The 24,228-nt window shown below is 36.3% G+C and overlaps 2 protein-coding genes across 2 annotated transcripts in view; one reads left to right on the plus strand and one right to left on the minus strand.

Moving 5' to 3' along the window:
* Positions 1–2: 2 nt before the first annotated feature.
* Positions 3–866, minus strand: LOC120766377 (histone deacetylase complex subunit SAP18). The gene is made up of 2 exons (XM_040091811.1): positions 680–866; positions 3–593 (listed from the first exon to the last, which is right to left on the minus strand). The coding sequence occupies exons 1-2, from the start codon at positions 743–745 to the stop codon at positions 210–212; spliced, it is 450 nt and encodes a 149-aa protein (XP_039947745.1). The 5' UTR covers positions 746–866; the 3' UTR covers positions 3–209.
* Positions 867–1,777: 911 nt separating this feature from the next.
* LOC120766526 (protein sarah) overlaps positions 1,778–24,228 on the plus strand; it is a 66,140-nt gene continuing 43,689 nt past the window's right edge. Inside the window, exon 1 of the mRNA XM_040092096.1 lies at positions 1,778–2,196. The gene's annotated coding sequence lies outside the window, so the exon portion shown is untranslated. The remainder of the gene's footprint in view (positions 2,197–24,228) is intronic.

The raw sequence follows: 24,228 nt of genomic DNA on the forward strand, positions 1-24,228 counted from the left end.
AATTGTGTTTTTATTAATTTGTATTTTCATTTTTCCCCCAAACGACTTTATGCCTTGGTCAGTCAGCAAATTTTCAAATGGTACACATTTTTCGTATAAAATCTTAAATGGGTAAAATAATCGAAATTCAAATAACACTAAGGAAAGGTACCTTAAAAGTAAAGTATTGTAGCAAAATAATAATGCTTGCAGCATGCATTATCTGCTAACTAGTACGGCCTTTGACGGCGTATGGGCGGCAAACGGTTAGGTGGTGTGATGGAAATGTCTAGAAAGTCACCAATGCAGAATTTAGCTTGTGCCAATGTTTTGGTATCATCTGCACCCTTTTGACCAGTACAGGTTACACCGATTTCACGCATCTGGTAGTGATTATTGCGGAAATTCGGAAATACTATTGCGAAGTCGAAGTAAGTTCCTTTTTTACGAGTATCAGGATTAACATCTCGTACTAGCGATGTGAGTTCATGTAGTGTGGCGTCTTGCCAGGTATATATCTGTAGTTCATTGCTTGGCACATTACCATACATGTATTCCGATACCGAGTGATGGCGACCAGTCGAGCAGAAAACACGTAACAACAGCGGACATGTCTGTAAAATATAAAAATTATAATATGTTGTAATGCAATAGAAATAAACAATTTGGTTAGCCAAAAAAAAGGGCGCCGACCACAAACCTTTTCACGATCTATAGGTTTTATGTGAGACTTCTCTTCTACAATCATTGATTCTACGTTGGCCATAGTAGTTTCCTAGGATTTATTTACTTTATGACTAGTTTTAATTTATTATTCACTCAAAATTCAACTTTAATTATGCACTCTGAATTCTAAACACTGAAAATGAAGCAAACACGGTAAGCAGAATGAAAGTTGACAAGTAAACTATGGCAACCAACTTCATTTGATATGCAGTGTTGCACTCTGAAAATTATCATGGATAAAAAATATAATTATAAAAAACTATGGTAAATGTTTAGAATAAATTCCTTTCTGAAAACATGTTTCAATTTACTTGAAAATTGTATTTTTAAATGTACTTAAACTAAAAATAGGGTATATGCAATTTTTTTAAGGTGAAATCAGGAAATCCTTTTATTCCGCAAAACGCAATTAGTGTTTTTCAGTAATTTTTAGCGCTTGAAAGATATTCGAAATTAGTGAATACATTTATTGCGTTTTTGAGAATTTTTGTTTTTTGTAATTTATTTCGCATACCTACTAAGAAATGTCGACTTCACAAATATAAAATCACCTGGTCGATCCACCACCTTGGTATTCAGAGTTTTTTCTTGTCGGACTTTTCCACCATTGGCAGCATCCTTTCATTTTTTTCCCTGAAACAATAAAATTGTTGTTTTCAATCGCATGCGTGTTTTTATGGTTAAGTACATTTCAAGATACTTTCCAACAAATTTTTCAGAAAATCCGCTATTCTGGAGAGTTACATAAAAAATTTCCAACTCTGATTTTGCTACCATTAACTAAAAAATAGATTGAACTGTTTGTACAGAGCGAAATTCCACAAAAACTGATTACCTAAGATTAGAAGATAGTTGAAAATAACTTGTTAGTAATTATTTTAGCTTTATAAAGGCATATATGAACAGCATTAACAAATCATTAATGCTGTATGTGAATGTGGGTTAAGATTTTATGATTTCTACAGTTTATTATCGACTGTCCGTTTAGTTATGACTTTTATCCCTCAATTTCTTCCCTTGCACTTTTCGAGCATAGTTGGCAACGCAGCTGACAATTGTTTGGAATTTTCATCATTTTGCAAACACAAATTATTCGGTCGTCGGTGTCAGCTGCACAGTTTTGCGGATTCCTAAGTAAAGTGTAGAATTCTCATAATATCCCAACACAATAAGCAAATTTTTGCAAATCCAAGTGTTATATTTGTTTAGCAAGTGCAAAAGTTTAAATAGTGAAAATTGCGATTCCAGTTGATCGCAGATGTAGTTATATATACCAAAGCATATATAAAGTGAAAAGTGTATCGAAAAGAACACGAATATTCTAAGAGCGAATAAGAAATTTCCCATGCTTTCTAAATACACAATATCTCCATTTGCATTATAATCGGATCTAACATATAAGTATATTAATTGTTTTCAAGTGTTTCATTTAGTGCTGTTTTCTGCAAAGTTTCACGAGAAAAATTTTCGCCTGCTCCAGCTGATTTTTGGGTGAGTTCCTGCATACACACACATACAATTGTCGTCAGTTTAAAAACTTTCGCATCACAGCAAATCAATATAAAGTGAATAATTAAGATTTAGTAGTATACCAAGAAATATTACATGTTATGCAATTTTTTGTCAGTAAGCAACGTAATGAATGATATTGAGGTCGCCATTCGAATATCTGTTTGGATATGTGTACATATTTATATTTATTCGTGTGAACGTATGTATGTATGTATCTTCAAATTTTACATTTGCTAACATCTGTATATTGTTAGCAATCGCATGCGAAAATAGTAAAAATAAATAAAAAGTAATAACATATAAGAATACCCAATGTGGTCTAATTGGATTTCGTTATAACTGTTTCATTCTGATTAGACTCTGTACTTTATAAAATTATTCAGGGAGCACTTGCGTTTTTAATATTTTTTCGAGCAGATAATTTTTCTCTGTTGATTCTGCTGATAGTCTGTCCACTGAACAAATATTTAAGTTTTTAATGACATTATAGATTCCACAGTGCCCACTGTGGGCTTGGTTTAAGTGGTTGGAGTTTTGTAATAAAATAACAACAATAGAACTAAAATGTTGCTTTGTATGTTTCAGAGCATTATATTCCATTCCCATATGCAAAATGACTGGTCCTTATAAGTGTTTTATAAGAAACACGTGCTTTTTAAAGTTATAAAAATTTTATTATTAGAGTATAAAAAAATCTTTACTCTTATTTTGATCGGTCAATTGTATGGCAGCTTTGTACATACCTACATATATGCTACATTTGTCTGATCTGAACAATTTCTTCGGATTTAGTAGTGGGGATACCTTGCCAAATTAAAAAGTTTTATATACAAGGACTTGTATTTGATCGGTTTTTGATGTTGTTAAAGCGACAAAATACTCCGAGTTGACATTCCTCGGCCGGATAAAAGTCTGGGTCCGTTCCATTTACGTAGACCCGACAGACGTGGAACGGATCGGTCGGTTTGAATGGCAGCTAAATGCTATATTATATTATATCGATATCAGTTACGAAAAATTAGTATCTTCATGGTGAGAAAACGACGTGTGTGCCAAATTTAAGACGGACAGAACGGCGAGCAAGTTTAAATCGATTCAGCTCGACCCACTGAGCGTTTATAGAAGTATGTATATGTAGATAAATACTTTATTGTGGTTCCGACGTTTCTTTTTGGATATTATAAACATCGCGACAAACTTATTCTAAGTTCAGCCTGTTCAGGGTAAGACAATAAGCGGCTATATGTATATGATATAATAATCAACATTGGGATTGAAATTGTCTACATCGATATGTTTAATTCCTTTTGATTATATTTTGTAGCCTGCAGAAAAATGTGCTGGCGTTGAATTAATTTCAATCAAGATCTATAAATACACATATTAATGTATGTACATATATGTATGTACTAATACATATTTATGCATGGCAGCTGAAACTATAGTGTTTATGTTAGTGTTGTTGGTATAATGGAGGAAAACATTTTTAACAAAGATATCATTAAATGGGCGCATGGCCAACTATAATTTGAATTACAATGCCAAAAAAGCATTTCGCATATAATTGGCAGTGAAATCATTTAAGTGATTACTTATGTAGTTAGTTAGTAGTAAAAAGACTGTTGATAAATTAATTGAAATATGTAATCAGAAAATTGCATTTATGTACATACATACATATGTACAAATACATTGCAGAAATTTTTATAGATAACGAATGCGAAGAACAATAATAATAAGCTTCGGCTTTAGAATACCATGCCAGGATTTCGGGAATAAATTGGTATGCTCGGTTAGAGGAGGTTCCCCAGATTGAGAATATGTATAGTTATAGCCACGAAAACATATAGTGTTCGAGATATTTGCGTTTAAAGTTCAAAATTTCAACTATTTAAAGAATATATTTCTTCGTTTTAATATTAATTTTACGCTTATATTTTGCACTTCTATATCCACTAACACTTCACTTATTTGTTTGTACATATTTACTTTACATTATTTAGTGCAAAAATAATTTTCATTTAATTTTTAAATTATTCTTCAATTCTATTTATTTAACAATAACAAAATATTTACAAACTGTCAAATAATCAGTGTTACCTTATCGGCATCTTTTGCAAGTAAACTGCAAAAAATTAAAAACAGATTATACCCCAAATACAGGAATGAAATAATAAAAACAAGATACAAACAACATAATATTTTACAGAATTTAACAATTCACAAATAATATTTTCCTCTATTTATAACTAATTTATTTACAAACGGGGAAGAAAACTATGGCAAAGGAAATTAGTAGCGATAGTTTATGGGACCAAGACTTCGCTCTTTAAGGTTCATTTAAATTATACAAGTAATAAGTGAATGTTATTAGCGTATAATTTCAATATTTTTTTTTATTTACTTATTGGGGGCACTTTTCCTTTATTATTTTGTTTGTTTTTATTAATGGCATGTGCAGAAAATAAACAGTATTTTAATATATTTAAGAGTTTTCGCTGCCCAATATCATTATAAATTTAAGAATACTTTATGTTGCTCCATTTGATAGCCTGGTTGCTAATTGTCATTTTTAAAAGTTAATTGGGTGGCTATACTCTGAATCTCACATTCTAACCCACCCATTTGCAGCGATGAAAACTTGCAAAAGCAAAATCACAACATTTTCAAAGCAATAAGTATGTACATAAATATGTATGTATTTAACTATGTGCACAGTCGCCTCATTTCGATTCCACGCTACGTTTGTGATATTGACATCAAAGGTCATAAATTTCCAGCGTTGGAACGGAAAATACTTTCGACGAAGACGCAAGACAGAAATACCAAACACTTATTAGAATGAAATGAAAAATAACCCGTACAATTGCTGTGATTGGAATGCCTAGAGAGTGTGCGTTGTTTTTGCTGTTTTAGCTAATATTACTACCAGCGTTGTTGATTTCCATTGCTGTTGCTGACGTATGGACATGAAAATCTCAACACAACTTGCACTTGAAAAAAAAAATTCACAAAACAATTCACAATTTTTCATTTCAGTGCCATAATAACAACAAAAATAGTGAAGCAATTTATTCCTAATACCAATCAATAGCAACAACAACAAATAAACCACATTCGTCGGTGGCAGATGGATTGAAAGCTAGGTTTAGAGCATGTATTCATAAAATAAATTAATTGAAATATTTCAAAGCTGTTAGGCCTTAAGCTGGAAAATAACTTTGTTCAAACAACAATAAAAACTAGAAAAATTTGAATTTTTAATCTCGTGTAGTTTTCAATATACATACATATGTACATATGTACATACATAGTATAGATACTTATGCTGAACTTGGAAATTTTCTCTAGTCCTTTCTTTGATTCAAACTGCACTGAACTAAGCTTTCTGTTAGCATTTAGTTTTCAAAGCAAAAAACTCGCCAGTAAGTCCGGACCCATGAAAAGATTTTAAATTATAGATCGAGTAGTTTATGCGAACATAAGAATTCCTCATCATTTATTCATAAATTTTTGTAACTTCCAGCTGTTCTCTGCCCATTGGATTCTCTTATATGTAAACCTAGGTATCGTGAGAACTAGGTCCTAACCGTAAAGTGAGAAAATCATGATTTTTTGAGAATTTCTCTAACTTGTTTTGTTGTTGTTTTTGTAGCGTCAAATTTATGCCGAATAATCCGTATCCATGGGTCTACATGGACTGCCCGACTGGGAACGAATGCAGGCGACGTTGTTGTTGCTGCTGTTGTTGTAGCGGCAGAAAAAATATCTGCAGTAATTTGGAGAAATTCTGCCAAGTTAACAATTCTTGGCCGGTCAAAAATCTCGTTCCGTTCCGCTTTCGAATACCCGGCTGTTGCTGTACGGGCAGAACTCTGCCGAGTTGACAGTCCTTGACCGGATTAAAATCCGGGTCCATTGCGGATATATGTACCCGAATATCGTGGTAACGAACGACTCGGCTGTCGGCTGAAAGGCTACGTGGACCTGACTGTTTCAACCTGAGTCCCAAAACAAGCTTTCGGGTTCCTTGTCTTGGATGCTGTCCTCCCACTATAATGCTGTTGCTTCCAGTATCAAGTGCAGCCGGGAACTGCCTACTTAAAAGGAGGCTTCACATATCAGTGCGCTTTTTATTAGGTTATTTTTTCGGCATCAAGCCAATAGCTCCGCCCGCAGCTAATTTTTCACTTTCCCGCGAATTTCCCTTGATTTCACTTGTCTGAAATGAGCTTAGCAGACTGCAAAGGAATCGCAATAAGTTTCACTTTCACCTCATTATCGTAATCCGATTTTCGCCAGCTCCCCACAATATTTCCGCACTAAGTCCCGGTAGGGAGCAGCTTTGTACACCGCAGAATGATTGCGTCACAAGTTTGCGAAAAGTTTTCTCACCTTTCATAGGCTTCATTCACGGCTAACAGCTGCGCTAGCATATTTACAGGCGTTCGGAGGCGAAATTTAAGTCGCAAAGTTGTTAGAAAATGACTACACAAACGCACAAACATACATACATATATACGTAAAAAGTGGAAAGCTAAAGCCGTTTGAGTACATTTTGCAAACAAACAAACAAAAATAACTGTACAAAGCAGTGTGGCAGATCGATTCAACTTTTTTGCTATTCTCTGCTTATTCTGCTTCTTCCTTTGTTAACGTTTTAAAATTTCAGTGAAATACTTTCGGGCCAGCAAATTATCTGCCGTTGACGCCTGTCGGTGGCATGTGGTAAACAAATGAGTATCAGTGTGCTTGTTGTTGTTGTTGACATTGTTGTTGACTGCCTGCCAGCTGCTCGAAAATTTTATTATTTCGAAGTAACTTTTGCATGCAAACACACATACACACACACACACTCATTCAACTTGCTAAGCCATTTTAAGCAGCAGCTAGCAGCATACAGGGTGCTTGTTTGTGCAGAAATTTTCTGTGTGACTGTCAGTCAGCTGTAACGATAGCCAGCTGCTGGTGACACCATCAAGAGCAGCAGCAGCTTATATTCACTTGTTTCTGGATAATTTCAGGTTCACAGTTATAATAGAGTTTTGTAACAAAACGTGTGTGCATGATGAATGTGTATATATGTACATGTAAATACATATGTATGTACTTGACACCTACATATGTATGTACTGTATATGTACATATGTATATGGCGCCAATTTAGATGATTTGGCGAAAGTTAGTTGGATACTGTTCCTGAGCACCTCTACTATTGCATAATCACTATTGGATAAACATATACAGACGTACTCATACACACACAAGCATACGCACATCTGCTATTTTCACACACACACCATCGATCAAATTTGACCCGGATTGATAAAAAAAAAAGTAAATTTTCAAGTATTTAACAAGTCAATTGAGAAATCCCCGGTCTACGATAGTAAAACTAATTTTTTTCTCTAGATTCGTTTTTTTTATTCAACATAGTTCTCTTGAAGGGTGATACACTGCTTTAGCGACCTTTCAACTTTTCGATAACATTTTTCTAGTACCATTTACTCTTTGGTTGAAAACAAGCCTCATTTTCGGCGATCACTTCTTCATTCGAAGAAACTTTCTTCCCGGCGAGCATTTTTTTGAGATCTGAGAACAGGAAATAGTCGCCTAGGGCCAGATCTGGAGTATATGGAAACAATTCGAAGCCCAATTCATGGATTTTTCTCATCGTTTTCACTGACCTTTGGCACGGTGCTTTATCTTGGTGAAACAGCACTTCCTTTTTCTTGAAATGACGTTTTTCGGTGATATCGTACTTCAAACGGTCCTATACGCTATAGGGCGACTATTATGCCTTAGATGGTCCTTGCTTTTTCAAGGTAGTCAATAAAAATTATCCAAGTGCATTTCTAAATATAGACGTCATAACCTTGCCAGCCGACTGTTGCGACTTTCCGCGCTTTGGAGCGGGTTCATCGTGTTCAGTCCACTCGGATGACTGTTGATTGGACTTCGGAGTGAAATGATAGATCCATGTTTCATCCATTGTCACATATCGAATGCAAAAATTCGGCTTTATAACGCTTGAACATCTTCATCTGCTCCGAAACATGAACTCGTCGTTGCTTTTGGTCAAAAGTGAATTCACGCGGTACCCATTCTGCACTGAGCTTTCTTATACCCAAATATTCGTAATTGCTATGAAGTACACTTTCAGTTTATATCTTTAGAGTACCTGCTATCTTGAACAACTTCACTTTACGGCCATCCAAAATTATTTTGTGGACTTTTTTGATGTTTTCGTCGGTAACAACCTCTTTTGGGCGTTCACTGGGTTCAGCGTCTTAAGTGTTCATTTTACCGTGTCTAAACTTAGCGTAACAATGCTTGATGGTTTATTTTCCTTGGGCTGTGACCGAAACCCATCAAGCCAAGTCTTTGCTTCAACTGTATTTTTTTTCTTCAAAAAGCAATATCTTATCAACACGTGAAATTTATTTTTTATCCATTATTTCACAACTACAAAAGTTACTTCTCTCAAAATAAAATCATTCAGAGACAAATGATCCGACAGCCGTCAAATTTATACACGCGTCTCTACCTTTGTTTTTATTCTGATCTTCAGTTTGTATGGCGGCTATATGAGCAGCTCTTTGGGGAGAAAAGTACAGATTTCAGTTTGATATCACAAAAACTGAGGGACTGGTTCGGGTACATACAGACAGATGGACATGACAAAATCGACTCAGCTCGTCATGTCGATCAATTATATATATATATATATATTATAGGGTCTCTGAAGTCTACTTCTAGGTGTTATAAACTTGGTGTCAAACTGAACCCTGTTCAGGGTAACCAGTCCGGTTCAAATTTGTTCAGCTGGTAGGTGTCATTATTTCTTACATAAATCCCTGCACACATATATACACAGCCGCACAGGCATACATATTGACACTTCATACTCGTGCCACCGTATTCGTACTATTTGCATACACTGTCTCTGTACGTGCTTTTGAAACGTGTTAACTGCTTGTGCAAACTCAAATAAATGAAATTAAATTTGAAATTAATTTCGCTTGCAATTTTCAAATGTAAATACAAAATTGCCAAAGTGCTGGCACTTTCATGCACCGCCCTTGTTGTTATTGTTGTCAAACGTTTTCCTTTTCGGTTGTTTTTTGTTGGATTTCTACAGTTTTTGGCGCTGTCACTTAACTTTTTGATCGATTACCTTTGGCAGTTGCCTATGTGGCAGTGTCACGTGGGTCTGGCGGTGCAGAAGTAGGAAAAACTGTTATTTCCATATTATTTAGGGAAATTGATACTTTTTGGCAAATTTCTAGCGGTGAGTAGAAGTTTCGAAACAAAACAAGGCGGACGGTGAAGAATTTGGTTGATCTGCTGCTCCAGTCGTCGCTTTATTACACCAATGTGACAGTGGTGCCAGTGTAGATGTGAGCCGATGCGTTGTTTTGGTGAAAGAATATTTTACTTTAACCCGAAAACGACCGCTTTTCCTGAAATTCGGCTCCGAATCGGTTCAATAATTCTAAAAAATAAAGCCTTTTTACCGTTTAGTAATCTCCTGGTAGTCGATGTAGAGCTGACATTGTAAATAATAGAAAACGGTAGCCATCACTTTTCCGTCCGCTATAAACATTTCCTCCTTCTTCGAAGCTTTCGTTATCAGTGGACCTATATTCAGCTTCCTTGCTTACATTAATCTTCACACGTTATCTTCCATGGGAGTTATGTTGAGAGCACCTGAGAGTGCCTCTACAAAAATCGATGTGTGACCTCGAAACTCGTTAAACCGATTTGTGGCGTGGAAGGAGAAGAGATGATGTACATATGTATACGTCGTCGAAGCGTTACTTAATTTTACTAAACGATTTCCCTTCCAAAAACAAGATTCGAATAACCGTTCAATATTGCTGACGTGCCGGTCTTGATCATCTCGAAAGAAGTACGGCCCAATGACGCCACCGGTCCATAAACCCCATCAAAACGTAATTTTTGATTTTTCGATGAAAATCCGGATCATTTTCAAGCTGTTGCTCATCCCAATTTACAAACATACGACGATTCTGGTGGTCAAGCGGCTTCAGTTCTTCCCTCAATGTGATCTTGTAAGGATGTAGGCCAAGATCTTTTTTCAAAATTCGCCTCACCGACGACACAGAGATGCCCAACGAAGTGTGAGATACTGACAGTTGATGCGCTAGCGGCAGCAATATTCTTGACACTAAGGGCACTTCTTGGTCTCACTGGTACTGAAACATTTTGTACTCTGTCGGTGGATTCAAATTTTTCCACTCGACGCTCAACTGCTGATCTGACAGGACAATTGTGACGAGCATAAATTGTACGTAGCGCTCTTAGAGTTGAGGCCACTAACTCCGTATTTCGGTAGTAAATTTTAATAATTTCTTGTTGTTGGATCGTATATCTTTCCATGATGAAATGGCAAACCTAACTAAAGAGAAATGTCAAAAGAGCGGGAAAAAATATGGCGTCGTTTAATGTCTCTATCGGTATACTTTTGTAGCGTCCCTATTGACCGGTAAGACCGAGTAAGTTGCGGAATCAAATAAAATACATACCTTTTTTTTTATCCTGATATTAACTTTTAAGTTTGTTATAGCGTATCCTCCTAGGTGTTGTTGGAGAACCTATAAACTATATACTATATATAAATGATCAGCATGATGAGCCGAGTTGATTTAACCATATCCGTATGTCCATCTGTCTCTATATATACGCGAGTCAGTACTTTCAGTTCTTAAAATATCTATCTGAATCATCTGATCATGAAGCTGCTGATATCGGATCACTATAGCATATAGCTGCCATATAAACTGAACGATCAACATCAAGTGCTTGTATGGAAAACTTTTTCATTTGAAGAGATATCTTCACTAAATTTGGTATGGGTTATTGTCCAAAGCAATGGTACAATCTCAGAAGAAATTGTTCAGATCCAGTCATTGAAGCATATAGCTGGCATGCAAACTGACAGATAAAAGTCTAGTTCTTTTTTAGGAATCCTTTTATATACGTTCTCTAGAAAAACATGTTTTTGTTGTTGTAGCGGTAGAAATAACTCCTGAAGTCATTTCGAGGCATGGTGCCGTGTTGACAGTCCTTGGCCGGTTAAAAATCCGGGTCCGCTCCGGTTACTTAGACCCGACTGTCGTGGGAACGGAGAAAATAGGTCGTTCTGAGCGCTTTTAGATCTGAGAAAAGTGTCTGTGGTTTTCTTTGTTGAAGCAGCTATAAAGTGCACACAATTTTACTTACATATATGCAACGCTTTTATGCAATCTATCAAACTATTGCTATTCATTCATTCATTCACTTTGTTGACGGACGAAAGCAAATTGCAATTTTTGCGAAATAAATAAATTTGATTAGCATATTTTTTGCTCGCACATTTCAGCCGGCCGGAGAAATATTGTTTACCTAATCGAATGTATTCACTTGGAAAATTACATGTAAATCAATTTATTTTTCAACTGACGTTCGATAAGTACCCTCATATTGTGGGAAAGGCTTTGTGCCGTGACTATTAAAGCTATAATTCATGCGAAATGTTCAAAGTAACTGTTTGATGCCACTTTTATGCAATTATTGTTTGGTTATTGAGAAAAAATTGTAGAATTTTTCACTGATTGAATAGAAAATTCACAATAAATTTGCAAATAAATAATATTTTACATAAACACGAGGTTGTTGCTTTTTTTCTTAGGTTTTAAATAGAAAATTCAATAGAAACTAGACGGTAAGGGACGAAGGGTCATATTTATCTCTTCTAATATATATTCATATATATATATTTCCCCGTAGTTCCTAGGTGGAACATAGGGCCTCCTCTGAAATCGAAGTTTAAATTAATCAACATTATTTGTGCTCTGCACCAAAAAAATCAACCGTTGAAAAGTGGTTTCCTAAGTTTGAACGAGTCGAAATGAGCACCGAGCACGCTAAACACAGTGGACGACCAAAAGAGGTTGTTACCGACAAAAAAATTACACAAAATAATTTTAGATGTCCGTAAAGTGAAATTGTTCGAAAAAGCAGCTTCATATCAGTCTCGAATATTTGGGTATGAGAAAGCTCTGTACAATATGTGTGCCGCGCGGTCTCACCTTTGACAGAAAACAATGGCGAGTTGATGACTCGATTTACTCGAGTTTTTGGAAATGTTTCAGCATACAAACCCAAGCTTTTACGTCGATATGTATCAATGGATGAAACATGGCTCCATCATTTCACTCCGAAATCCAAACGACAGTCAACCGAATGGACTGAACTCGGAGAACCCGTTCCAAAGCGTTGAAAGATGCAACAGTCGGCTGGCAAGGTTATGGTGTCTGTATTTCGAGATGCGCATGGAATAATTTTTACTGCCTATTTATAAAACTTGAAAAATGAAGAACCATCAACAGCGACTATTACATAGCGTTATTGAACCTTTTGAAGAACGGAAGCGCCGAAAAACGGTCACATTTGAGGAAAAAAAGTCATGTTTCACCATGCACCGTGTCACAAGTCAATGAAAGCGATAAGAAAATTCTATGAAATGGGCTTGGAATTGCTTCCGAATCCACCGTATTCTCCAGATTTGAATTTTTCGAGTTTTCCTCGCCGTTTTCTCATTATCTTGTTAGCATGTTCTGTAAGTTCTGTTTAAAAAAGGGGTTCTTTGCCAAAATAAGGAGTCTTGGTTAAGCTAACCAGAACTTTACTAGCAAATGACTGCTAACAAGTCGTTGAGATAACGGTCCTAAAAGTATCGAATTGTGCCTATTTGTCCATCATTTGAGCTCTTCACGAACGAGTACACCGGGCTCACCGACTTAGTACTTGTCTCTCTTCGGAAGAAGTACCGCAATTTGTTTGCTATTTATGCAGTCTGATTAGTTGAGATCTTGAATTCATCACATCTTGATCTATTTAGTTAAATCAATCAACTAAATAAACAATCGCACCTTTTTCTTATAAAAATTAAAAGTACACCTGTGTGCTTTATTTAAGTACAAATACTGATGTCTACAAGTGAGTAAATTGTTTATCTTTGATCATACTTACAAATATATGCATTTACTCGTATTTAACTATGGGATAAATATATATTAGGGTGAGTAAAAAGAACATTTTACATTTAGAAAATCGTTCTTGAAGAGCCTTTGTTTAGAGATGTCTAACAACCAATTCCTCAGAGTACGAAGCGAAAACAAAAACATTCGCTTCTTTTACACACCCTAATATATATACATGATGCCCTAAACATACATAAATATTTGTTCTGACTTATGTACGTGTCTACTAATTTGTTGATACTCGTTGCTAATTTATTTATTTTTTTTACTGTTAATTTTTATCTTATTTTTTGTTATTTTATCGTCGTCATTGCGGCAAAGTCAATTAGTGCAACTGTCTAAAATGTGCTTATACTGATTGTTGTTCTATTGTTGTAGGTGCTTACGTACTACTCGGCCACACTGTGCTACATAGTTACTGAACAATTTTTATCTGGTGAAAGCTAACAGAACAAAATTGTCATTTTATATAAAAAAATACAACACTGCTTCTTTCTGCCATAGCCTTGCTCAATTAAGGACTTTAAAAGAATGTTGGGTCTTATTGCTGATTTTTCTTCTTATAAAAGTTGTAGGTACATTTTTCGATATTAGTTATGGTATATGACCTTGTTATCTCAGTTAACTCTCAGCTGAGTATTTTACTGTTCTGCATAAAGCTTTTTTCCATATACACGTTGACAAATTTTTTTTTTGATTTACTTTTCACGTCACCTTCACGAGTAGTTTTCAGGTTGTGTTCTGCAAAATCAAGATAAAGTGGTTTCAGTACAGGTATCTGAGACTAGAATAATTCTTCGGAGAATCTAATGGATTTTATAATGTAAATGCAGCAAGATTTTTGACATAATTATATTATACTTTACTCAAAATCCGGCTCTATATCTTCCCTTATAATTTCCTCGTATAATTCCGTAACTGGTTCGCTCAATTTATTTTGATTTCTAACTCTGGTGTCTAATAAGAGTAATAAAAATTGCGTCAGTTTTGTCCCGTAACTTTTTTTCGGCGTCTTTGATCAAAATAGTCCATGACGTCATAAAAGAAAGCAGAGGAATGCGTTAAGGTTACAATTTTTGACGGTTCTATTCAATATGGAGGTAGAACGTTATGACCATTTCTATGATTCTTGAGCTTATTGGCTTTGTTTCGACCCTCGTTTCAAATAGTAGACAGAAAAACTGAATTGTATCACGAAAAATTCCTTTCAAGTGTTCACAAAGTTCCAGTTAATGTTAACGAGAACATTCTACGAATGTTGGTTATAGTTTTTCGACGGTATGCTTAAATTTGCAGAGTATACATTCGATAATAAAAGAGGTGCCTTAAGGGAACTATGTAGCTTAGACTATTACTCTTAATATTGTATATACTATATGTGGCGGTTTAGTTGGGACCAAGCAATATCTTCCTTTCTTTGTTCGCTAAACTTCAAATTAAATATCTCAGTTAGTAAGTTTGATATGTGTTAACACCTGAATATATTTTACATTCTGTAAATTGTGAAACATGCGAGAGTTTCTGTGAAGATAAGGCTTTACTTCAGCAGTTTCGACTCTCACGTCGCTAGCGTTGAATAAGAAAGCACAGACATACTAGAAATTCGCAAACATTTTTTATTTAATTTTAGTTATTGCTTACGCGTATCTTTTCTGTCAAATAGCAACAAATTAGCGACAATTGATCTATAGCGACAGCCAGCTGGTATGCGGCGGGGGCAGTCTCGGCCGACATATTTAAGTACAGAAATCCATCGTCTTGCGTTTGTTATTTTTAACAAGTACAGCGGCTTTTATGTGCTTCAAAAATTGATTTTAATGGACATATTCGTATCGTCAACTGAAAAGTCCTCGGCCTGACATATCGATTCTAATACTGCTGCTAGAATTTAATCCTTATTGTTTTTAGTCAGCCGTAACCTTCAATAGCAAAGGCGCGTGTATAAATTTGACAGCTATCGAATATTAGTTTGCGGATTATATAATTTTGAGTGAAGCAACTGTAATTATTGTGGAAAAATTGATAAAATTTGCGGGTTGAAAAAAAATGCTTTTTGAAGGGAAAAAATACAGTTTAAGCAAAAACTTGTTGTTACCGACGGAAATATCATAAAGTCCATAAAATAATTTTGGATGACCGTAAAGTGAAGTTGTACGAGATAGTAGGCACTCTAAGAACATCAACTGAATGTATACTTCATATCATTCGCGAATATTTCAATATGAGGAAGCTCTGTGCAAAGTGGGTGCCGTGGGAGCTCACTTTTTACCAAAAACAAGAACGAGTTGCTGATTTCGAGGAGTGTTTGGAGATGTTCAAGCGCAATAACAACCAGCAGCGACTATTGCATAGTGTTCTTGGACCGTTTGAAAAACGAAATCGCCGAAAAACTTGACAAATTAAAAATCCATGAATTGGAATTCGAATTGCTTTCGCATGCGCCGTATTCTCCAAATTTGGCCCCCACCGACTATTTCTTGCTCTCAGATCTCGAAAGAATGCTAACTGGGAGGGAATTTTCGTCGAATGAAGAGATGATCGCGGAAATCGGTGCAGGGGTCGCTGGACCAAATACCAAACTCTCCATTTTTTTCAAGCAGAAATCTTTAACATAAGTCAGTGCATATCGCAACGAACCATACTTAGTGATAGTCAAGCAATCTTCTTCTATGAAATCAAATCTATACTGTTGCAGGAGTGTAGAAAACTGCTGAATAGCCTAGCGGTACACCTCATTCAGGTGCACGGTCACAAAGGTATAGCCGAGAACGAACTGGCTGATGAGCTCGCCCGCTCCGCAATATCTACTAACATAGTAGGACCTGAACCTTTCATCGTGGTGGGTCCCCATACCATAAAGGAGCTGATCCGCCAGGAAGAAAGAGTAGGCAGTGAGAGTTATTGGCATGCGGCATGCCAAGTTGCTAATAGGGGTATAGCCTCAGCAAATATACATTCAAGGTCCCTAGGGATAAAGTAAGACTACTGCTCACTGTCCACTGTAAGCTTAAGAAGCACTTACACAACACGGGCCTGAAACACCAGAAAACTTTCTTATAGTCAGTTCACCACATCCACCACGATACTCCACGAGGGGCCAGTCCGCATGCGGTAGTTGGAGTGAACTTCACGGCCTCCTCATCCACGTGAGAATTAAGTCTCCGGTCAGACCTCGTAGCCGAAACTACTACCAGTTGAGCTTCCATACGGCTCTGAGTCTGCAGACACAGGTCGAAAGCCCTTGAATTCATGTTTCCAAATAGCTAGCACCTAGTAGAATATTGAACTTTATCAATATGCTGGGGCTAGGTGAGTTTTTGTGATTTAAGTGAGTGCACAATAGACTTAAGGTCGCGGTGTATTCCTCGTTTATCAATCAATCAGTTAATCACCCTTCAAGGGAACTACATATGTATGTGGAACAAAAATATGAATTTTGCAAAAAAAAGTCGGGGATTTTTCAATTGACCTGTTATCTGCATAAGCATGCTTGGCGAATGACGTAGAAGGCAGCGGCTGTCAGTGTAAAGAAACATTCGTGTGCCGCTGCTTGGGTCAATTGCGCTGCTTTTCTTTTCTTCATTTTCAATTTATTTACTAATTTTTACTTTTATTTTGCCGCAACCGAATTAGTCAGTAGGTACATTGTGTATTTTTCAAGTGTTTTTTTTCCAAGCGCCTTGTTGTTGTGAATGCTGTACATTTCTGCCGTATGCTTTGGGTTTTCTTTGGCAGATCATACCGGTATTTCGTGTGATACTAACGTCACACGTTTTTTGTTTTTGTATTCGTTGATTTATTCATTTTTGTTTTTGTCCATTTACGTTTTCGCGGTAATTTCCGAAAATTAAGGCTGTGATAAACGCTTACTCGTAAAAAAGTGATTTCGCTCATTCGGTGTTTGTGCTAAATTTAGTACGGCGCGTACCAGCACGTAGACGCTCAATATTTTGGCAGCAATATTCAGCAGTATTTACGTATTTACATACATATGTATGTATGTATATTTCCTCGAATATTTATTGTGTTAACTTGTTGGCAGTCAGTGTTGCAAATTTACAAGCACCACCAGCTAATTAACTGTTTTTTGCTATGCTTTAAATACAAATCCAACACAACACGAAATCAACGCACTTGTAAGTATGCATTGTTGCCAGGTGCTAAATATAACCGTTATTTATGGAAACTGAATTTAAAGGAAATTTTATTGTGTGACGCAAATAACGGGCAATTAAATATGGTCTACCATAATTAGCGTTGCTTTTACTTATACTTTGCGCATAAACTTCTCATTTTCATATGCGGGTCTACCAACGAGAATGATGTGATGTTAAAATGAAATAAAACACTGCAATTTGGTCAAAATGCCATTTTTGGTTGGAACAAAATGTCGGCCAAATGGCCAACACTGCTCCGTTTGCATATCTCAATTCAATTTACGGCAATTTTTGGTAACAGGGTGTAACATTTCGGCTGTAATTTCGGCTATAGCGCGCTGAATTTTTTCTGCGTGCTCCTCGAGCATTTCTGTTTGATTGGGGAAACCTTTGATTTAACATACCCACAGAGAAATAATCTAGAGACTTTAAATCGCTTGATCTTGACGGCCTTCTGATTGACGGAAATGTCTTGTTAGAAATAGTCTCGAAATATCTTGTTGGAAAAAGAGATCGTCGGCGTCGATTTCATCAAATTTCGGAAAGGAATTCGGTCAACATCGCGCTACAACACGCGCTATTGATGCTAACGACATTTGCAGCCTCATTTCGAAAGTTTTAATACCCGATGATGCTGTCATACTACAATCCCCACCAAACGGTAAATTTCTGGTGATGCAAATGCGTTCCTTGAACCACACGAGTATTTTACTTGCCCGAAGAGCTAAACTTTTGTTTGTTGACAAAGCCATTAGTCCCGAAATGGATCTCATCTGAGAAAATGATTTTTCGATGAACGTGATTTTGTAAATTTTTCCGAGAACGTGAATTTGCAATAATCCTGGAACGTCTGTCGAGCGTTGTACCAAAGTGAAACGTGGCATGATGAAATGACAAACCTTGCTGAACAATTTGACACAAATCTGTAAACAAACATGGTCGTCAAGAACTGTCAAAATCACATAATCTCTACTTTTAGACGCTGTACTAGAGATTATGTTGTTTCACCAGAGACCGTGGCGAGGTCGATGGTGTGAGCCTTGCTATCACGGTGTAAGATGCTGTTTTGTGTAAATTTCGCGCCGAATCGGTCCTTTTCCAAGCAGTCACTTCATTACATCACTTATTGCGAATCCACAAATACACACCGATAGAATATTCCACCTCCATCTTCCCAGCAGATTTCCACGTTTTCCTGTTCTTAAGTTAGTAAACTCATATTTCGCTGAGGTCCACGAAACAATGCAAAAGCTCCATTATATTAAGTCCAAGCAATTTTGAAAATTCCATTTCTTCTCTCTTCTTTCTATTTTTTTGTAGCAAAATTTTACTATAACATTACTTAGAAACATGTATAAGTTAAGAAATTCAAGAAAAATTGGTTAATGTAAGATTATTTCTAGTAGATTCTGGTCTACTATTTTGCCAACCTTCTTCCGAAGGTCGAAAAGCACAAGTTCATTATTAATAACGATTGTGGTATTGTAGCTTGCGCATGAAAATATAGACGCCATAGACCATTTGACTTTGCAGTCGACTGTTACGTTTTTCACGATTTGGAGCGGGTTCATCGTGTGCAGTCCACTAGGATGACTATCGATTGGACTTCGGAGTGAAGTGATGGACCCATGTTTCATGTTTTAACACATATCGATGCAAAAATTCGGGCTTATTACGCTTGAACATCTCTAAACACTACCCCGAATCATCAACTCGTCGTTGTATTTGGTCAAAAGTAAGTTCGCGCGGCACCCACTTTGCACAGAGCTATCTCATACCCAAATATTCGTGAATGATGTGTTGTACACGTTCAGTTGATATCCTTAGAGTGCCTGCTATCTCGAAGAATTTCACTTTACGATCATCCAAAATTATTTTGTGTCTGATGTTTTCGTCGATACCAACTTCTTTGGGTCGAATCATCGATCCATATTTCGTCAAAAATGATGCCGTTGAGAACATAACCGTAAATGGCGACCGTTAAATTTGAAGAGTCTGTGTTTTTTTTTTCATTAAAAAAGTAGGGAACTTCGAAATCGATCAGCCTTTAAAAATTGATTTTAACTTATCAGAATTAAGGTTAGCTTTCTGACTTTACTCTATTCATTCTTCCATTATGTGCATGTACTTAAAATGAAAACTAGAAAAATATAAGCTACTTTCCACTTACATACATATATTATATTTACTATAAAAGATACAAAAACTTTTTCCGCTGTAATAAGATGCTGTGTTTCGATAAACTGCTCTACATACTAATATATCTTAACATACAAGTTCATGCTGCTTGGTATGCTAATTTCCTAGAAGGATTTTCAATTAAAAACTTGAAAACTCTATGAGTGTAATCCAAGTCAAGCAGAAAAACTGCTCTTAGTTTTAAGCACACAACGGTAACCATGTAACTTCATCCGCATTGTTGTTCTGCACATCACAACAACGGCTTTTCTTTGGACTGAAATTCTATAAAAATCTTTTTTGCTTAGCATAAGATTATACGCATTTTAGCGTAATTTTGTATTGGTTTTTGTTTTACTCTTTGCGTGCTCATCTCTTCGTTGTGAGAACTTTCGCATATGCTACTGACAGGCAACAACAAAAGGGTGTTATAAGTAGTGATAGCCGCTATGAACTGCCAACTGCAGCTGTGGGCATTAAACTGGTGGGGTATAAATAATGAAAGTGGCAAAATGTGCAGGTTTTAGCGGTAGAGTTTATGTGGGTATATAAGTATGTATGTATGTGGGTAGATAAATAGTTGTTGCGTGTCAGTTGGCGTTGGCTAAACGCCTACAGTTGCTTACTCTGTTTCATTTCATAACTTTGCTTGCATAATCGTTGTTGTAACGGTTTATAGGTTGGTAATGGGACTTAGCCATGTTATGGCATATTTGGTGACTGCACAGTTATGGCTCACATAATAGTAACAGCTTACTTTGGCAGAAGGTTCTAAAAAAATAATCACGCATATGAAACGACATAAAGGGCGATCCATTTCGAAGTTCCCTATTGTTTTTTAAAGAAAAAATACAGAAAATTCAAATTTAATGGGGAATGTGTATTATCATTCGAAAGAACATGCTTTGGTGTTTTTTTTTTAATATTATCTCTTTCAAATATTGGCTACTGCTACGTTTTATATGGTCCATCTGATTTAAAGAGGGATTACATATACCTTAGACTTTACAGATCCCCACAGGAAAAGCCTAATAGTATAATATCCCCGGCCTAAAACGTGAAATTATCTGCTCACCGAAGTGTTCTCTCAGTAAATCCTTTGATTGATGCGGTGTGTGGGAAGTGGCGCCAAATGTCGCCGGGATCACGTGCTTCTATATCAGGCATTAAATAGTCGGTTATCATGGCGCGATAACATTCATTTTTGATGAAATATGAACCGATGATTCGACCGGCCCACAAACCACACCAAACTCTTCGTTTTTCTAGATGAAATGACAGCTCTTGAATCTCTTCAGTTTGCGCTTCGTCCCAAAAGCGGTAATTTCGCTTATTTACATACCCATTGAGCCAGAAACCGCTTTATCGCTGAACAAAATTTGGTACGAAAATGTTGGATCTTCTTGGAACTTTTCCAGAGCCCATAAAATGAAGCCATGTCTCTTGGGAAGGTCGAGCGGCTTCAGTTCTTGCACTAACTGCATTTTGTTCGTTTTCAATTTAAGATCTCGACGTAAAAGGCGATAGTCATTCCATATGTCAGCCCGAATTGCTCCGAACGGCGCCGAATCGACTCTCCATGGCCTACGTGTACATTCCCAGCTAAGTTTGCTAGTTTTTCTTCACTGAGTGCTGGTCGTGGCCTATTCGGTCGAATATTATTAAGTAATCAATGGGTCCTGCTCATTTCTTGGAATCAACGATATCGGACCACAATAACGTATAGCTGTCATACAAACTGGAGGATCGGGGTCTAATGCTTAAATGGGAAACTTGTTTATTCGACGTGGTATCTTCATGAAATTTGGCATGGCTTATTGTCCAAGGCAAGGTTACAATATCCAAAGAAATTATTCTGAAACGACCACTGACACATATAGCTGTCATACAAACTGAACGATCGGGGTAAAGTTCTGGTATGGAAAACTTTTTTATTTGGCAAAGTACCTTCTTGAAATTTGGCGTGGCTTATTTTCCATGGCAAGGCTACAACCTCCGAAGAAATTGTTGAGATCATACAACTAGAACATATAGCTGCCTTACAAATTGATCGATCAAAATCAAAAAGTTTTTGTATGGAATTTTTTTATACCGAAGTTAACGGTATTTTTCTTTTTCTTTTGCCACTTTGCTATAGCAAGTTAAAGTTAAATTTAATCTTCGTTTTCTGCTCACGCTTTTGTTTTAATTGTAGATATGTGTATGTTTATTTGCATTCACTGTTAAAAATCTACAATCGGTGATAATTAAATGCAGTAACCACAGCTTCAATCCAATATAATTAACTTGTGATTATCATGGCGACAATTGCTTATTACATTTGTTAATTTGCTATTGTTTTTCTGCCGTTCATTACCCACCAATTTACGCTTAATTATATGCAAATAGCCATGTGATGTTTACATTTCCTATTTACGGATTACAAAAACAATTACTAACGGCAATACATTCAAAAACAATATTCATGCTCTACTTGAGTTCACCGTTATGCCGAAATTTTCAGTTTTTAAGCTTCGTGAGGTGTGAGGCTGCCACCCGCTTTGATTGCTGTCATTAAATATCGCCTTGATTAACAGTAGAAAAGTATGTAAATAAATAAATTGGTGAACGTTTTTTGGCTTAATTTATTGTTCTGTTTTATTATTGTAGAACATTTGTAAATAGCTCGTGCGATTTTCGTGTAATGATGAGCAATTCTATTTCTGTACTCCCACGCTGCCCGGCGTAAAGTTGTGCTCTTTATATAATACAATAATACAAACATAAAGTTAATATGAATTGATAACCGATTACATGGCTATCGTTGCGTGCACGTTGCCCATGTGGGGTACCCTTCACTCTGATAAGCGTTTGCCTACATACATATATTTGGTTTGTGACTAGATTTCTATGGATTAGAGACGTCTGCTTGATTAAGCTCATGTCGTTTGATGGCATGTCGTTGGTGAAGTGAGTTAGTTGTTGTCTGTGAAACGTAAAGAGAACAAAAAAATAGCTATCTTTGGTCAGCTGTTTATTTCCATACTCACTTTTCCAACTCAGACTAAATTGCGCAAACCAATTTCAATACTTTGTCCATCTGTTTGGACTTTGGTTACATTTGGTGGCATATTTTAGTTTATTGTGCAATTTTGACAATTTCAAAAACTTATTTCAAGATTTTTTTTTGACAGAGCTAGTTGAATGGCAACCCTCAGATATTTACTTCAATAATCTTTTACAAAATGTGAAACTTGTACGCAAAAATTTCAAATAGGTGGAAACTCTAAATAAAAACCAGTAAGGAAGAGCTAAGTTCGGGTGTCACCGAACATTTTATACTCTCGCATGATTAAGTGATAATCGAGATACCGTTATTAGCAACTTTATTGCGAGAATATAAAAATGATGGCCTCTGAATTACATGAAAACATCTGAGAGATTTACTGATATTTTCGGTGAAAAATTAGGTTAGGTAAGGTTAGGCACTGAATTCTTCTTGTTCGATATAAGGGACCTTGAAAAGTTATAATCCGATCACGACAATTTTTCCCCAAGGGATACCTCAGCTCAAATACCGTATTTGTGTAAAATTTTATTCCGCGATCATCATTGGTTCCTAATGTAATATATATTATACAGAGAAGGCATCAGATGGAATTCAAAATAGCGTTATATTGGAATAAGGCGTGGTTGTGAACCGATTTCACCCATATCTCGTACATGTTATCAGGGTGTTAAGAAAATTTTATATACCGAATTTCATTGAAATCGGTCTAGTAGTTCCTGAGATACGGTTTTTGGTCCATAAGTGGGCGAGGCCACGCCCATTTTCAATTAAAAAACAAGCCTGTGTGCAGCTTCTTTCTGCCATTTCTTCCGTAAAATTTAATGTTTCTGACGTGTTTTGTTAGTCGGTTAACGCACTTTTAGTGATTTTCGACATAACCTTTGTATGGGAGGTGGGCGTGGTTATTATCCGATTTCTTCCATTTTTGAACTGTATATGGAAATGCCTGAAGGCAACGGCTCTATAGAGATTGGTTGACATAGCTATAGTAGTTTCCGAGATATGTACAAAAAACTTAGTAGGGGGCGGGGCCACGCTCACTTTTCCAACAAAATTACGTCCAAATATGCCCCTCCCTAATGCGATCCTTTGTGCCAAATTTCACTTTAATATCTTTATTTATGGCTTAGTTATGACACTTTATAGGTTTTCGGTTTCCGCCATTTTGTGGGCGTGGCAGTGGGCCGATTTTGCCCATCTTCGAACTTAAGAGCCAAGAAATACGTGTACCAAGTTTCATCATGATACCTAAATTTTTACTCAACTTACAACTTGCACGGACGGACAGACAGACATCCGGATTTCAACTCTACTCGTCACCCTGATCACTTTGGTATATATAACCCTATATTTGACTCTTTTAGTTTTAGGACTTACAAACAACCGTTATGTGAACAAAACTATAATACTCTCCTTAGCAACTTTGTTGCGAGAGTATAAATATCCAAGAAGGACTTGAGGTCAAATGGAATTTGCCGTACTTTTATGTTTAATGTTTTTTTTTTTTTTTTCAAATAAAAAAAAAATATTTTTTTATATGGGTCCCATATTTATTTTGTGAGGTCTGTTTGATTCCTTA

Source organism: Bactrocera tryoni, chromosome 1 (genome assembly GCF_016617805.1).
Source record: "Bactrocera tryoni isolate S06 chromosome 1, CSIRO_BtryS06_freeze2, whole genome shotgun sequence".
NCBI classification, from domain to species: Eukaryota; Metazoa; Arthropoda; class Insecta; order Diptera; family Tephritidae; genus Bactrocera; species Bactrocera tryoni.